At 39.9% G+C, this 17,820-nt stretch overlaps 1 protein-coding gene across 1 annotated transcript in view; it reads left to right on the top strand.

Moving 5' to 3' along the window:
* Positions 1 to 2,320, top strand: part of tex264a (testis expressed 264, ER-phagy receptor a) — a 73,871-nt gene extending 71,551 nt beyond the window's left edge. Inside the window, exon 4 of the mRNA XM_079242765.1 lies at positions 1,201 to 2,320. Within this exon, the coding sequence (XP_079098891.1) occupies positions 1,201 to 1,538 (338 nt within the window). The 3' untranslated portion in view covers positions 1,539 to 2,320. The remainder of the gene's footprint in view (positions 1 to 1,200) is intronic.
* The last annotated feature ends 15,500 nt before the right edge of the window (positions 2,321 to 17,820 follow it).

Here is a 17,820-nt window from a genome sequence, read left to right as displayed (position 1 = left end):
TTGTTCACATGCTTTTAATCCATATCTCCTAAAGGACACCAGCTGTGGTGAGATGGAGGCGATATTAGATGCGTAGGCGGGAGGCATAATTTGCACACATATTTGCAAGTCCTCACACCTTATTCATTTGTAATTTTAAAGAGATTGGGATTTTTTCTTTACTTTTTTTCTCCCATTTTTTCCCCCAGTCATTTGGCAGCCTGTCAATATCTGTACAGGCATTCATGTAATAATAGTGATAATAATGGATAAAATTTATATTTTACTTTTCAAGGCACCCAAAGCTCTTTACATTGTTTCCATTATTAATTCCCTCAGACACCATTTGTTTCAACCTCTTGTAAGTTCTTTATAATGTCCTGCTGTGCAAATTACAATAACCTTCCATGCACCTCATGCAAAACGACCTGTAGTGAGCAACAATTAATAGTGATTGGTTCACAGCAAATCACAGATCAAAGGCCAATTACATTCAGGTTTAGATGGAGAATTAGCAATCTGGTCATGTTGGCGAGGAAATCTCCATCAATTAAACAAGTTGATGTGCTCCAGGAGTCCAGATATGCAGTGTGCTGCAGACGCCATGAGCGAGAGCATTTCCTTTTCTGCATGGTTATGGTCACCCCCACTGAATCCAATACAGGATGATCATTTTCAAAAGTAACATTAACATGTTAATGACTCATCTATGACTTTACATACAAGATATTTTGTCTCTCTAAGAATAATAATATGTTTCCTCTGGGCTCAGCTGATAGATACAATTTCCCTGAGCTCCATCTGGTGAATTTTAAGTAAGTAAGTAGACGCTACCATTATCTGTCTCATCTCTGATCAAAGGATGATAGAGTATGTAAATGCATATACTCAATATCTCCTCAGCCTTGCATCATGAGCTTCTCTCAGCATACTATTAGTGTAACTTGGTATTTTACCCTGTACATGAAAGGTGAGCTTTCCAGCCGTGTTTGTGGCATTTGGTGCAGATTATCTGGGGAATTGGTGGATTGTTTAACACCTTTAATGCAGATTCTAAAATCTAAATGACTTAAACTGCAGATTATGCATTTCATAAATAACCACAGCAATTATAGCCCACTTTACTTAGTCTGCTATTCATTACCTGTAATGCTTGTATGTAGTTTCTCACATCTCTCACACTAACTGAATGCATCCGTCTCATTCTTTGCATTGTTGCAGGTGCAGATTCTCATAGTGACGTGAGCTCAGTAAGCGGCGGCGTGCCATGGGACAGCCGAGAGACATCCCTGGCAGCATCCACGGCCGCCTCCCTGGCCTCCTCTCTGCCTCTGAGGGATGTAATGGATGCAAACGAAGACATTAAGCACATTGACCACAGCGACAGAGGCTCGAACGAATCTATGGGCTCGTCCTTTGAAGAGCTTGACATGGATCAGGAGGAGGCGGAGGAGAAGGAAGATGGGGAGGAGCGCATCCCTGATGGTGAAAATGGAGTTAAAGGAGCAGTTGAACTGGTGACTGAGAAGGAGGAGCCCTTGGGAGATGGAGAGGAGTAGGGAAGATGCTGAAAGAGGAAAGGGATGCAGGCATGTATCACTGGCATGGTAGAACATTACTCAGCTGAGCTGCTGTTGGTTATCTGTTAAATAATCTTGTTGGTGGATATAAAACTGTTAAATCCATGACCAAGATGTTTGTTCACATTCTTAATCTCTCTATAAAACCTGTAACTTATGTTTAATAGTAATCTCTTTTGTTTATTTTTTAATAACGCCCAGTTATCTCTTAAACCCTGTCAAGGCAACACAGAGTTGTTCAGTAGGACCAGATTTGCTTTAATTAATTCTGGACCATCAAACAGAATGGTTTTGGATGGCAGTTCATATTATACCCCACCTACAAGGATCACATCATGAAGAGATTTCGGACGTGCTTGTGAACGTTACCTGAATTGGGTGTCTTGATGTATCGTAAAGACGGATGAAGAAAATATGCAGGAGCTGCTGCAGAAAGTCAGTGGACCTGCTACATTGTGTTATTCACACTTAGGGGATGATAAAAATCTCAGGCAGAGAAATGACTTGTCTCATCCCCAACGGATCCAACTGGATGTAAAGTTTTCCCTTGCAGACTGTACAGAATATTTTATTGTCACTCTGTGCTCAAATCATGGCTTTTTTATGTTGTTGTCTTTCTTGCCTTGGTTTGAAAAAAAAGAAAAAAAAAACTCCTTCACATTTAATTTAGCTATTTTAACCAAAATTCACTTCAGAGAGTAGTTGTGACAGGTTTGTTGGTTAATCTCGCTTAGGTGGGAATTGTAGAAATGTACAGCACAGCACCATGTTTGTTTCTCTCTGTGTGAAATAAAAAAAAAAAAAAGTTCATTTAACAGAAATGAGTTGTGTGTCCGTTTATTTCAAACACAAATTCTTCAGACCTTTCCCTTCACAGATCAACTGAAAGTTTTCTAGCATGCATCCAAATGACTTCTTTCTCCACTCCTCCATTTCTTTTTGTCAGTTCTCCAACAGACACAAGCAGACGTAGCGGTGTAGGCGGCGCTGCTACACATTCTTGTTGAGAAGCCATTGATGAAGCGGAAAGCTCCTCATATGTTATTAAGCCTGCTCTTAAAGACCAACTGCTTTCAAGGTTTCACAATGACTGCAAGAACCGCTGCTCTGTGTGGGTACAGGTATGAATACAGAAGCTGAATTAAAGCTGAAGGAAAGTACAGACAGTTTTTCAGTGCAAGCTGAGCAAATTAAGCCCAGCTGTTTAGAAATTTTCTTTGGGGAGCAAATTCCCCCGACGCATTTAAAACATTCAATCAGCGCGGAAAGATAATACAGTTTTCCATTAACAAGTATCTTTAGGAAGTAGAAAAAAAGCTTAAAATATATAACAAAGCGCTGCTGTATCCTAATGACTGCAAGCAGGAGCTGCATGGGTCTAGACACCACCTGACTGAGTGCTTCGTCAGCTGTGCTTCATTTTATTTTACCAGTTCTGTAGAACACTAAGAGGAGGAACAGGCTCTAATTACAACAGTGAAAAACGGGGCTCTGATTCATAATGAGCAACACAGCCAATAAACACAAATACTCAAATCTTTTCTGTACAATCTAACAATATAGTAGACATAAGGATAATAAACATTAGTCCATAAGAAAAGTGTCCCATGCTCCTGGATATTGTGGAAATAATTGATATCAACTTGCTGTGCCTCTGAGATGAAATTCTCAGCTGTTATGTGTTAATTCAACCGTGCAGATCAGAATTGTCTTTAGTATTAGTGTAAACATATATTCTCTAACTGATCAAGTTAAACAAAAATACTTTATTACAAAAAAAAAAAGAAAAAAAAGGAACAGATGTGTAAAAATGTTTGTGTGAGTGAGAAGTCTGTGTTATGACGCACTCAATCACAAACATGTTTCAGCATCTCATGCAGAATTTAAACATCACCGCCGGCTGACCAGAAGATTTGCTAAAATACTCAATTTGTTCCTTTTTTTTTTCCTTTGGAAAAACCTTTTGCTAATATTTAGTTTGCCGCCTGCAGAGGTGTAATGAGTCTGCAGGGACAGATGCCCTCACCGCACGTCTGTTGCTCTTCCACTTTTAATACTGCCCCCCCTCCTCCCCCCCAACCTTTGTCCAAAGGCAGAAACGAAAGTTAGTCTAGAAGGCAGACTGCCATGACACAGTGGGTCAACAACTGATTTAATTAATCGTGAAACCCACATGGGTGTCATGCAGCTTCCAGGGCACAGAGATTATTGCCCCCCCCGTGATGTTACTTATTAATCTCATTACACCGCATGGAGGATGGAGAAGATGTTTCAGCGCACACATTTCAACGCAAACCACTGCGTGTCTGAAGCTGCTGGTGGCAGGAGAAAAGAAAAGGGTCGCAGCTCATCCCTCTAATTCCGCGTGTCCCCTGCGCGCACCGCTGTGCCATCTGGGAGTGACCTCACACTCTTTTACTGCCGTGTCACAACTTGCTCGCGGAACCCACATATATAAATAAATAATATTAATAAAAAAAATAAAAAAAAACACCACTGGCAATAATTACTCTCCCAAGAGTCGCTATTTTAATCTTCTCTCCTCCCTCAAGAGCAATTCAACAAATAGAGGACGGTTCTTCTATTTACTGATATTCACGAGCCGGCAGAGTTTGGTAAACTTAAGAATCACCGAACAGAGAAATAACAAAGTTTAACAATTGTTTCCATCATGCTCATCGTTGGATAAATGGAATTTAGTCAACATCCAGCCAGCCAGAGTCTCTCCAGATCTGCTGCGGAGTGAATCTGCGTGTGTTCAGGTGTGGAAACCTTGTCACGGTTGAGGCGCGTTCAGGAGATGATTTCTTTGAAATTTCCAAATTTTGCGTCACTTGTCGAGTAACAGGTTGAATTGAAAGTTCTCTTTAAACAATGTTTTGTTTGCTCTGCGCTCAATCTGGAATGATCTGATATCAACCTTATAGTCTCATCTAAATTGCTCTCTGATATCCTGATTGTTACTTAGTGGCAGAGGAAGCAGACGCCCTTTGCTGAGCAGAATAAAGAGGTGGGCGGCAGTTGCATTTGTTTCAAGGGTGTTGGGGAAGTGTGACTTTGGAAGCGCAGTCTGCAGGATCAGACCTCCAGGAATCCGGCGGCGGCTGCTCGTCTCTGTGTGTGGCGGCGTTGTTGTTTTTCAGCACCACGGACAGCTCCTGGCGCGCGGCTCAGCTGTACGCGGCGCAAACTTGAGGCAGCAGCACTCGCCTCTTTCTTTCTGTCATGCAGCTCCACTGTGGTCCATCATCACAGTTGTTTTAAGTTCTAAAAAAATAAAGGGATATGCGTTGGTTTCTCTGAGTCGTTTCACTGCACCGCGGCGCGAGGAACCCTGTGCAGGTGAGTACATGTGTGGCTTTTGGTTTTTTTCCCCCTCTTTTTATTTGGGCATTGATTGCTTTGCGCAATGGATTCATTGATTTGGATTTTTCTGAACTTCAGCAGATGTTTGCTGAGAACGTAAAGTCAGTCTGTTTATTCGGTTCTACTTTGTTGTGGGGCTGATTTCTCCTTTTTGTTGTCTTGTTAAAACATCTGCAGAATGTACTCATCTAAAACAGATGATGAAATATCCATCTGCGTGCGTAGCTTGTGGACAAAATATTTCCCATTCACCTGACGCCTTGTCGTTGGAAACCTGAGGAAATGCCTCACATCATTGTTGTTTTGTCTTGTTGATGCATCCCTTGCTTCAGCCATATCTTCTATCTATACAAGCTGTTGAGAAACTCCCAAACAGTCGACGCAGAACTGAGCAAAAACCGTTTTATGTAGTGATTTTGCACATTTGGAATATTACTTCTTTGATCAAAAGAGCCAGAAAAACGGCATTGAACAACTTCATCAGAATGAGTTTGTGTGTAACTGAGTAGTTCCTTACAAACAGGGCACGTTTTGTTTCTGTATTTCTTCAAATGTTTGATCTTTTCCTGAATGTGTGTATTGATGAGTAAAATATTTGTAATTTTTAAATGAATTAGAAATTTTAACACATTAAGTTAGAATCATATCAATGAAAGTAGTAATCATACTTTTGCAAATTAGAATTGGAACATAGATATACTGTGTGTGTAGTTGCATGGCAGATATGCATTTTTAAAATCTGGGAAATAGAAACCAACACACAGCTGTAAATATTTTGAGGCTGCATCGTTAACACTGGACAAAGCTATTTAAGGGAAGCAAAATGTACTGTGGGTGCTTCGTCTGTGTCCAGAGGTATCTGTGCTGCATGCTCACCAGATAAAACACACACATTAAAATAACCCTTCAATGCAATCAGCCTGGTCAACACACAGATTTATGCAGATGCAAATCATTTGTAGGCTATGTAATCAACCAATGGTTCATCAGAGGCACACTTTAGAGTTTATTACGTAACTAAATGACTGTCGGCATGCCAGTACGTGCCTCTTTAAAACTAAGAAAGTGGAAAGATGTGTGAGCCCAGCACTCACAGTTGAATATGTTGATTATTGTAAATTATTCAGCTCATGGCTGACTAAAGAACACACTCCACTGCCATCTACTGAATCCTGAGATAAAAAAGAAAAAGGAGGGAGGTGTTTAACATGTGACTCCTAAACAGATTAGTCTGTGTGTAGTTTGTTTCACCTCTTATCACTGACCTGACACCAAAGAGACTGAAAGTGATATTACCCATATTTTCTTTCTTAGGTATGTTTACTGAAACAAGCTTAACCTAAAAAGCTGTTATCATGGGGGTCCGTACATATACACAAACCCATACATGAGTTGGAGTGCATCTGAACTTTGCCTTTCCTGCTTTCTGAATCAAAGTTTGAAGTTAATGCTACAAAACCAAACATATCTTTGATACATGCAGTTTCTGAGACATTTTGCATCACTTTATGGTAGAAACTTTACTCAAAAGCCTCTTGTACACCATATAATACTGGTTTTCTGCCCCCTAAACCTAACCCTAACCCTAACCCTAACCCTGACCCTAACCCAGAAAGCAGAAGATTACACTACAATGATGTTCACTTATCATATAATAATAAATGATGAATTTTTTTCCCCCAGATATTGTTAAAGAGTCAAATAATGACTTCAGATGAAAAAAAAAAGTTTTCTGCCCGGTGGTTCCAAGGTTAGGCTTTAAAGGGTACAGAGACATCTATGTTGTTATCATCATTTAAACTTTTCCTGCCACACAGAGGATGTATTAGCCAACTGCCAACAGGGACTAAAATACTGTGTGATGAATCCCCACGGTCCTAAATATGACAGCTTAATAGCTTTCTCTTCCTTATGATTGTGCCAGCACACACAATCGTGTGTAGGTGCTTTGCTAGGCTGGACGTCTGCCAGCATCATTCATATAAAGTCTCATTTATATTGTGCACCAATAGCATCTGTCAACTGAAATATTTACAACTTCTTTACAGTGTTGTTAAGATGTATTTAAGGAGCTGATATTACATCGGCATCTGTTCCACTAGGAGACACCTCTTTCTCAGCAGTGGAGTCAGCCTGGCCGGGATGACATACCTGGAAAAAAAGAAAACTTGGTTCTAATTTCAGATGCACGCACTGAATGGAAAATATCTGAGTGTAACTTTGGATTTAATTATGCATTTTTTAATGGTTCCCATAAATAACATTTAACATAGTTTGTGCCTTATTATAATGCAAATATACAAAAATCAGCAATATAAGCGCATCATCAGGGGTCCAGGAAAAAGCCCCACATGTTAAAATAAAACAGCATTGTACTTTCAAGCAGAAAGATTTAAACATGGATTTACTCAGGTGAAAGCACACAGACGCTTTAAATTAATTAATAATGTGAGCATGACTCTCAGATTAAATTGAAGTGCAGCACTGACTTTGAGCATGCTTGCAAGGTTCTTAGGTGAGTCCCAAGTCAGCCCCTCCAATGATTTATATGGTGAGTAATGAGGAACTGCTGTTGATTCCTCCTGCCCCTATTTTGGATTATTCTGACTTCAGTCTAAAGGTCACTCTGCAGAACAATTTTTTTTCTCTGCACGTCTGTTGATCTATCATGGATATAGGGCTTCATCTTTTGTTCTGGAGGTAGAGCTGTGTTCACACAGACAGGCTGTTTTCATAAATAGTCAGTGGAGGACAAATGGCGAACCGGTTCCCTCCATCTCTGCCTCTAGAGCTTCTGCTCCATGCTTAAAATCAAGAAATAACAGCTGACTTTCAGCTACTGAGACTGTCAAGAATTCTGATCAGTATTTAAAGACTGTCTTAATATAGCAGGGCAGCAGTCTCCTTCATGTGCGTTGTACCCTAATCACAAGCAAAAGCGGTGTTTCCTTTTTTTTTCAATCTCCGTTTGATTTTATTAATACTAACCTGATGTACCAGATGGTTTGTCACACAGAACCATCTGGAAAATCTCTGTTGGAACTTCTTTGGAAAAGGGCAGCTACTTAAAAGAAAAAAAGTCAGCAGTTGGACCATCTGTGTATCGCTGTTTAACTCCAGCTCCAGCGCCTGAAGCACTAGATCAGGGGTGTACAGTTCCTGTCCTCATGGGCGACATTCCTGCAGGTTTTCCATGGATCCCTGTTCCAACACACCTGACTCAAAGTAATCAATCATTGTGTGAAACTTCATTGGCTGCTGGATCCATTTAATGTAAGCGAGGTGTGTTGGAAGAGGGATACACCAAAAACCTGCAGGGCAGCGGCCCCTTAAGGACCGACTATGAAAACCGCTAAACTAGATGGTTAATTTCAGCAGCATAGCAAAAACTGTGACTAGATGAAACATTGTGCATAGTCACAATAACACCTGCATGTGAATATCAGTATCAAGTGCTAAACAAGTCAGAAATCTTGTAATTTGGACAACCTATGGTTTGTGGTTTCCTTGTAACCGTGGTTCTTTAAATCATAAGAACATCACCCATGGAAATAAGAATCAATCAATTAGTGATTAAATAGCTCCACAGGTTTGCAGATGTAAATAAACTGGTATGATGGTGCAAGCTTGTGTGTCTTAAAGATAAATCCACACACTCAGATGCCACCAGGCTCATTCCTCTAATGTAACAAATGTGTAACAGAGTTGAGAGAAAATCTCAATTTGGTAAAGAATAATGATTTCTAAGATTTAGCGAGCTCTCAGCTGCCTTGCAAAATCTGTTTCCTAAAGAAATGATGAAAACATTACTTCTAAACTTGAGCAGATTTATGCACCTTTTTGCAAAACTACATGAGGCTAATTTTGGCATTTGTCCTGTACCCTTTGTAAGCTCAATACCAGCCACTGAAAGCATGTATGATGAGGACTCTTGCTCTGTCTGTCTTTCTTTTCCTCGTTTCCTCCGGTTCTTCTTGTATTTCTCTGATGAATCAGTTATGATGAATGTCCTAAACAGTCAGTATGTTGACAACCAGTTGCTGTCATGTGATGCTTTGAACTGGAAACAAAGTCCAGAAGTGCTGTTTCACTCCAGGGATTCTGCAGGGCAATGATGACTCCAGGAAAGTGCATAATGAATGTCTGCATGCCATCAAAACTAGTCAAAAGCTCAAAGTTTTTAGGTTACAAACTTTTGTTGTGGTGCTTGGTGTTGTGTACTTTCCCACTTGTTCACTGTCAGCTGTGATATGTCAAAGTCTGATGGTTTTACTGGTCCAAAGTCAGTCCTTGAGGGCTGCTGTCATGCATGTTTTCGGTGTATCCCTCTTCCAGCACACCTCGTTTACATTAAATGGATCCAGCAACTAATTTATTTCAGCACAATGATTGATTACTTTGAGTCAGGTGTGTTGGAACAGGTATGCATGGAACCCCTGCAGGATTTTGGCCCTGGAGGACCAGAGCTGGGCACCCTTGTACTAGACCAACACAACGAAAAAACAGAATTAAGCATTTATTGTTTTTTTAATAAGTCAGTACAATCTCACCTGTCAGGTTCAGCTTTACTTCTTGAACTTTTAAAGAATTGACTCAGAAGTGAACGCCCGTGCATGATGCAGCCAACCAGTCCAAGTGGCTGCATCAGTGTTTTAGAGAATTATTTTAGATTAGAAACTTGTTTTATAAATGGCACCATGTTTTTTCCCAACAGTCCGTCAGTCAAGTTAGGCGATATGCTGAGGAGGTCTGTAGAATTATGTGCTGCAACAAAGATTTAAGTCTGTATGAATGCAACAGAAAGAGACATACTGCATGACTGTCTAATCTGAGCCGGTGGTATTCTGTGAAAAAATAAAACTAAATAGGATGCAACTGGAGCAAAATTGCCATAACAATAATTTGAATTTGAAGCAAGACTTAAATTCAGAGAAAATCAAGCAGCTACACATTAGAAATGCTGCTCTAAGATCCAGAACTCTAGTTATATTGATTTTTAAAAAAAAAAAAAGTGTGACAGAAAAGCAAAATGAGAGCTGCTCTGCTCTTGTTATATATAAACGAATATAGTTTAAACTCCAATAACGATATTGTAAAAGCACTTCTAAAACATCTAGTGTTTAAGGTCCACTTTTTTTTCAGTGTGGTGGTGCAGTGGTGAATAATGCAAAGACACAATAAAACCCTTTGAAACATAAGCAGCACACATACATCCCAGTGCTCAGGCCAGTCATGAGGAGGGCAGTAATGATCTCTGAGAGACAAAGACAGTGGATGAATGTTTAATGAGGGAGTCAGAATGTGGCTCCTGGGAGGTGAAAGGACCACTGAACTCAAGCAAGGGATTCCCCCTCACATGTGTAGTGAGGAGGTGGATGAGGTAGAGGTGGAATACATCAGAAAGCATGAAGAAAACTGTCAGTAAAGCTGACATACAAAACAAAAAAGATGATCTGGAGCTAAATATGAGGTTTGCTGAATACCTTGAACTTATTACTGGCAATGACTGAGCAAACTGGCTCTCTGTCATTACAGGAGAATGCCTCTTTCCATTCTAATATCCAAACTTCAGCTGCCTTCTCAGTCTTTAATTGGTGGTTGCAGAAATATCCTGATTAGCAAAGGTCAGTGTTTGTATTTATGGGAGATATTTCCTCATTTTAATGATGTAACTCTGGTCCTTATTGATGATTCTGTCAATGGACTTACCATCACCAGCAATCCCATTTTCCTGCATCAAATCTCAAAGTAGAAAGAAATATTCCTATTTTTTTTGTACATGGTGTTCACAGAGTCTGTATTAGATTTCAAAGAACACCTCTTAAATGCAAACAGAAGATCATGTAAATAATTTAGTAAACTATTAAAAGAAAAGCTGTCAGGAGCTGCTGTTTGGGTGTGAGTACATGTTGACACTTAATGTTTATAGAAAACAATGGGCATAATTATATATAGAGGTGTGTATAAACTATTAACCATAACCAGATAGTTGTGTTGTTTAAGCAGTAAGTATGACTTGAAGGTACAGGAACCAATGGTCTCTCACAAAGTTTACAAGAGATTGGAGTCACATTGTACACATTATATACACATTATAATTTTGTAAAATCCTCCTGCACAGTGCACGTGTGTGTTATAAGGTGTATGCACCTGCATGTCTGTGAGAAATGTATAAATGAAAATATCGTTGGTTCTATGAAACATGAATAGAAAACTGATAAAACACCAACATTGGATGTAACTATGTTTTTTTTTTGTGTAAAATATGACAGTTTTCTACACTGATATTAGTGTCAACTGTTTAAAGCAATACTCTTCCATCCATAGATAACTTGACATCAAATAATCCACATTTTTGTTGTTATTTCATGTAAATGTGCAGATTTCTTTTAGATCACCTCACATGACCTGAAAACAGAGTAAGTGCATGGTTTTTTCTTTTAGAGTTTATTATGTTTATCTTTCTGGAAGTAAACAAAGACAATGTGAAGATTTTAGGAAAAAGTGGGCTACTCTCTGTTCACTCTACTGGAAGGAAAGTAGGCAGAGAAGGAATGAATTACTACAATAAAGAAACAAAGGATGAAGCCATTACCAACAATGACTGAGTCATCACCTTGCAGTGCTTTTACCTCTAAACCATTATTCTGTTATTAGCGGCTACGCATACAAATAATATTTTTATGGGTTATTTTCTAACATGAAGTCAAAGGCACGACATGCTCAGTGAACTCTTAGCATGTTGAATACAACATCATCATTACAATGCAATATTCTGCTGTGCAGTGTTGGGACCAGGCATCGGTGTGGATGCTACTCTGACATACACACACCAGCAGGAACCTCCCGCTCCCAGTGGGAAAATACAATCCCTATGTGCAAAAACTACTCAGTAATGACATGACTCAAAGGACCTGGTCCAACCACCCAACTCCCCAATTCCCAATCCAATGCAGCATCCTCAAGATGAGCCAGAAGAAGCCTGACCGGCACAGTCCCCATCTGTTCCCCACAGGAACCGAAGGACCTGCTGCTGAGTGAAAGACACACCATGAGACTTTCTTCAACCATGCAGCAATTGGTCAGAGTTTATTTTATTTCATCAAACCTTTACAAGTGTGGTTTTAAAGTTGTGGCTGGTTAGCGAGCGGTCCGGTTTGGTAAACTGTGACAAGAAGAAGACCGACACAACAAACTCGAAGCATTTTAAACACGATCATCACAGTGAAGCAGAATGTTGACTCAAGGTTATTTTGGAGCTATGAACACACAGCTCTAAGCAGCGATAAACTCAGTAGTTAAGAACATAGTTAGTGGAGAAGTTAAAGTGTCGAGGAATAAATGAATCTAATTTCCAGGGCTGCATCCAGCTTCAGGCTTACTCATTGCTAGTCAGCGGTGACATGTGCATGTATGAGTTTTCACTTCCGAGCCTTCCTTCCTGCTAAATGACTATCTTCAGTCTTCCCTCACCCCAGACTGTTCTCTTTGTCAGCTGGAAATGTGATTTTAGGGAAGCCTGACTTCCATTACCTTTGCTTCCTCTCAGCAAGGCTCCAACTCATTCCACTAGGGATCTCCAACCTGCTCATCTGGGCTCAGAGCTGCATATACACTAGATGACCTCCACTCTTCCACACTTTCTATCGCCCGGGGGGATATTACCATATTAATGCTGCACTCCACTCCTGGGGAAAATGAATGTCATGAAAAAAAATCAGCATCCTTCTCAAACCTTACCGTCATTTCTCTTTCGCTATACTGCCCACACGGCCATCCACTCCCTCATCCCCCCCCCCCCCGCCCTCTCACATCTGCTATCTTTTCTTGTAATTTTTTTCAACCCTCGATCCACTCCCCCTCATCCTTCCCCTCACACAGTTTGGTTTTGAAGTGTGTAAGAGGCTGGCAGGCTTTACTATCTTGAATTAAAAAGGCCATCTGGTGAAGAGGGAAACGGAGATTGCTAGATAGGAGGAGAGAGAAAAACTGAGCGGCATAGTTTTGCTTTGAAGTTGCCGTGCAGACAGAATCCTGGGTGGGATATTGCATCTAAAGTGTAAATATTGCTTTTAGCATCTGTCATTTATGCACACACACAGTGTTTGGGACATATGCACTGATCTAGGATGTAAGCTAGAAACGATAATGCCCAAAAGTTATCCAACAAGAAGAAAAGCGGAGTTTTTTTTTTTCCCCCCACGAGAAAGATGTGAATCTTTTTGTCATTTTCAAAGTTGTGGAATAAAGCAGGATCAACAGGATTTCCTCACTACGAAACTTTCTTTTCAGTAAGTGTCTAAAAATATCGATGTACTTGGATATTTGTCAGGTTTCCCCCGTTAGTATCTACAAAACTCTGCAGAACATGGAGATGGAAGGGCGTGATCAACTTGTACCGGTCATGACAAAAAGCTGAAAAAATATTTGAAGATTGTCTTTTTTTTTTTTTTTTTTTTTAAAAAGTGGGTCTGCTTGCTGTCATATTACAGGAGAGTGAACAAAGACAGAGAATTGGAGTCCACTGGTGAGTTGAAGGCCTCCTGTGGGACTGAAGAGACTGACAAAGTGTCAGCCAGAAATCCTTTTGTCACCAGTCTCTCTGGGGACTGGGGAGCTTAAGTGCTTTACCGATGCTTTTGTGGACATTCCCCCCCCCCCCATCTACTGAATTCTATTCTAAATAAATACATTAAAATCTACTGAGGTCCAAGACATATAGTTTATATCTGCCAACTGGGATCTTATAAGTTGTGTAGAAGCATTTTTACATGCTGTAGAGTCTGACTACTACCAGAATTCAGCTTCTCAACATTAAAACCATCCTGTTGCACCCAGCTGTATTCCTTTGTTGCGGCTGATTTTGTATGCACGGGAGGTGAGTGTGACTTTGCCTCCTATGTTCAGACTGTTGCGGTGGAATTTCACTTGTTGACAAGCTGCTGAGGGAGCGAAAGGAAAGCGTGAAATCCACACAATTTTGTGCAGAAGAAAAAGGGAGCTTTTATGTTTAACTGACAGTTCCTGGGATGGCATGCTCCATGTCACATCTTGTTCCTCACTAAAAGATTCATGGTTTGCACCAGAAGCATCACTTTAAGAATTTATTCTTTACAAACGATCTCTGAGAACTAAAACTAGGGATCAAAGATGTTAGATAAAAAAGAGAAACTAAACATGTAGATGGTTTTTGGTTCTTTGAATTTAGTGCTTCATTTGGGGTGAGTTGCTGTCTAAAAGCAGAAGCTCCAGCAGGAATTTGGTCAACTGGTCAGTTAACAGTGCAGACGTCCCAGCTCTCCCACAAGAACAAGCACCATGCATGATCACACTGGCCCACTTGTCCTGGTCTGTCTTCCACTTTCTCCTCATCTTCTACATCTCCTGGCAAGTTTCCATGGAAACAACAGTGGAAGTGAAACAGAGAGAGAGAGGGAGAGAGAGAGAGAGAGAGAGAGAGAGAGAGAAATCCCAAAGAATGTGATCTGCAGTCTGACTCCTGCTGAGCGCTTTATGTTGCTTTAATAGGTGTGTCAGTATTTTGAAAAAGAGAGAAAGAAATATGGGTGTTAATATCCCCCTGCTCTGTTTTCTTAATCTCTCATCAATACAGTTAATTGCTACTTGTCAGCACACTTGACTTGTTGAGACAATGAGTATGAGACAGATCATTCTAGCTCGATAATTTACTGAGATAAACTTCCTCCACAGTCAACAGTCTGCCTAATTAAACCTCTGGGATCTGTGGGGACGAACACCAGAGACTAGAAGCAGAAAACTCCGTTTACACCCAATGAAAATCCATTCTTTTGGGGAGATTTCTAAGTCCCAAGTGGGTCTGTGAAACTGAGCACTTGAGCTTCATTTCCAGCCTCACAGTTCATTGCAATTTAACATCCACTTACGTATTGATATTTGTGTTCATTGGACATTTTCTCCTTTATAACCAGAACAGCTGTCATTTTGCATGGTTGTCATGCACAGCAGTGGCTATTTATAGCACCTGTTTACCAGTTTTCATCATATTTCACATCTGTCTGTATCTGGTTGTCTCAATCATTTATGGCTCTTGTACTAAAACAGACTTTACGCGGAATCTCAGAGGTGAAGAAACAACGAAAAACCCGCTGACGGATCAATAAAAGAAGGAGAAAAATCGGCTGTTTAGAGCCAAGCTCATAAATATACCATTTAAATAAACTTAGCAGATATCAGAATAAAAAAGAAAAACTGTTCGGAAACCTTAATAAAAAGGTAAAATAGTTTCATATTTAATGTTAGCTGCATCATGTGAACCACAGCTGGCATTAAACTGTTTGTCTGGTCTGAAATATACATGGGATAGAAGTGTTCCTAAAACATTTCTTCTTTTTTTCCTCTGACAAACAGCATTTTATGTGTGGAAAACAGTGTGTCAATGGCCTCAGGACTGAATGCTGCAGCTCCTCTGTTGTCAGTCTGTATATGTACTGGATCAGCTTTAACTCTTAGAACATGTCACATTGAATAGAAACAAGGCATGGCACAGGACTGCCCCTGTTAAGACAACCATGTGTAAACTTTACTTTTGTTTTGTGATCTTTTCATCTGCAGTAGATCTGCTTTGAATGATGGTGGATTTAAAATAGATTAAACCTGCTTGTGTCAAACAAAAGTTGGCAAGCAAGTCTTTTTTGTCTGTGAACCTCTATGATCAGTGGTTCATTGGATCAGTACGTATTATTTTGTGTTTTCGTGGCAATCTGATGAGGAAAAATGCCTCAGAAATTTGATACGGTTTCTTAAACGTACTGTGCAAAATCCTCTTTATTCTTAAACCATCCTTTATAAAAACTGGACTCATCAAATGGACTGCTATGTATGTCGAAGTTGTACTAAAATTAAGCAAGTTGAAAATCTCTCTCATATTGGCCGATATTAATTTTCACAAATCCACCAGGGCATCACTAAACATAAATAGTGAATATTCATTGTATTAAAAAAAGAAAGGAAAAAAGGCATCCTACTGTTGTGCTTGTTGAATAAACACAATAAGGCAAGGCAAGTTTATTTGTAAAGCACCTTTTATGTACAAGACAATTCAAAGTGCTTTACATGAAACATTAAAAGCATTACAGAAAAAAAAGCATAAAAGAATTTACAAATAACAAAATCATAATGGCCCTGCGATGGACTGGCGAGCTGTCCAGGGTGTACCCTGCCTGTCGCCCAAAGCCAGCTGGGATAGGCTCCAGCCTCCCCGCGACCCTGAATTGGATTAAGCGGTTCAGAAAATGAATGAATATGAATATGAAAATCATAATAAAATAATAAATTATATGAATATAATTACAAGCAGAATTAAGTAAAAGTCACTGTGCAGATGTCATGCATAGGCGCATAAGAAAAGAAATGTTTTTAACCTGGATTTAAAAGTTTCTACATTTGGTGAAAGTTTAATCTCCACTGGCAGATTATTCCACTTGTTTGCAGCCTGACAATAAGGGGTTCTGGTGTTGTGTGAATCTAAATGCAGAGGTTAACTGAGGGTAAAATCTTAAGTTTAACAAAGTTAAGACAGACACTTGGATCCACACCTGTTTCTTTTTTTTAAACTGTGTTCACAAGTTGCCTCAGTTCATTGAGAATTTGAATAAATCTGAATTGCAGTCTCAAGTTTGTCCAGCTTAATATTTCTGTTCACGACTGTTTTTTTGTTTTTGCGAGTTTAATCAAAAGTGTTTTGTGACTGGATTTCTCACCCACTCATTCTTTAGTTGAGAAGTCTGTATTCCATGATTCCATCCTTTTTCTATACCTGCTTATGCTAATGTGGGGTCACAGAGGGCTGGAGGTTGTCCTCGCAGCCAGGTGAGGGTTGCAGAGCCAGACAGACAAACAGCAGTTCATTTTAACACATGCAGTATGCAAACTCTACACCAGGGGTGTCAAACTGCAGTCCTGGAGGGCCGGTATCCTGCAGGTTTTTGTTTTCTCTGTGCTCCAACACACACCTGACCGACACTCAAACAGGTTGACAAGAAGCTGCTGGATCCATTGATTTGAATCAGTTGTGTTGGTGGAAGGAAACAACAAAAACCTGACGGATTCCGGCCCTCGAGGACTGGATTCTGACACCCCTGCTCTACACTGAAAGGCTGCGGTTCAGGCCAGGAAGCTTCTTGCTGTGAGACAATGAAGACACCCAGCTGCAAAGCATTTCTGATTAGAAGTGTTGTGTCAGCCTTATTTAAGAGTGTAAACCAAAATATTAAATTAGGCACTCTTGAGAGTCCTATTCAGATGTACTCATCTCACAGACGCAACTCAAAGGGATTAACACGTCCATAACATGAGTAGACATGATTAGATCCGACAACTTAAATTTATGAGCCAACTGAAGTTACCCTCTTATTTGGGTTCACAGAGCCCCTTAGTTGTGTTTCGTCATAAACATCTCTGCAGCTGGTTAACTTACTTTTTAAAGGTCAAATAACTTTTTGTTTTGGGCAACTTTCTGTGTTCAGCAGTTCAGAAAGATTCAAAGCATCTGCACCCCATCTGACCCCCCCCCACACACACACACCCCTTTGTGGTTTTACTAACTCATTTACATAATAGCATGGTGTGAGTTTCAGCTAATCCTTTACTTATATAAAACATAAGTCACAGTGGGTTTTGCTCTTTTCACCAAAATTTCTCCAAACTGATGCTCGCTTAATCTGCTGTCTGTAAATTTCAGTATTAACTACAACAGATTAAAAAAATCATTAAAAAAAACTATAAAGAGTCCCTCCCCTTAAATGACAGTAGACTGTTATGTTATGTATTAAGTTGGCTGCACTTATTTATTCTGTTTTCTATATACGATAAGAGAGAAAAGTTAAATAGCAGCCTACTTTTAAAGAAAAGAATC

This window comes from Telmatherina bonti, assembly GCF_933228915.1.
Source record: "Telmatherina bonti genome assembly, chromosome: 6".
Classification (NCBI taxonomy): domain Eukaryota; kingdom Metazoa; phylum Chordata; class Actinopteri; order Atheriniformes; family Telmatherinidae; genus Telmatherina; species Telmatherina bonti.
This window is presented reverse-complemented; position numbering and strand designations above follow the sequence as displayed.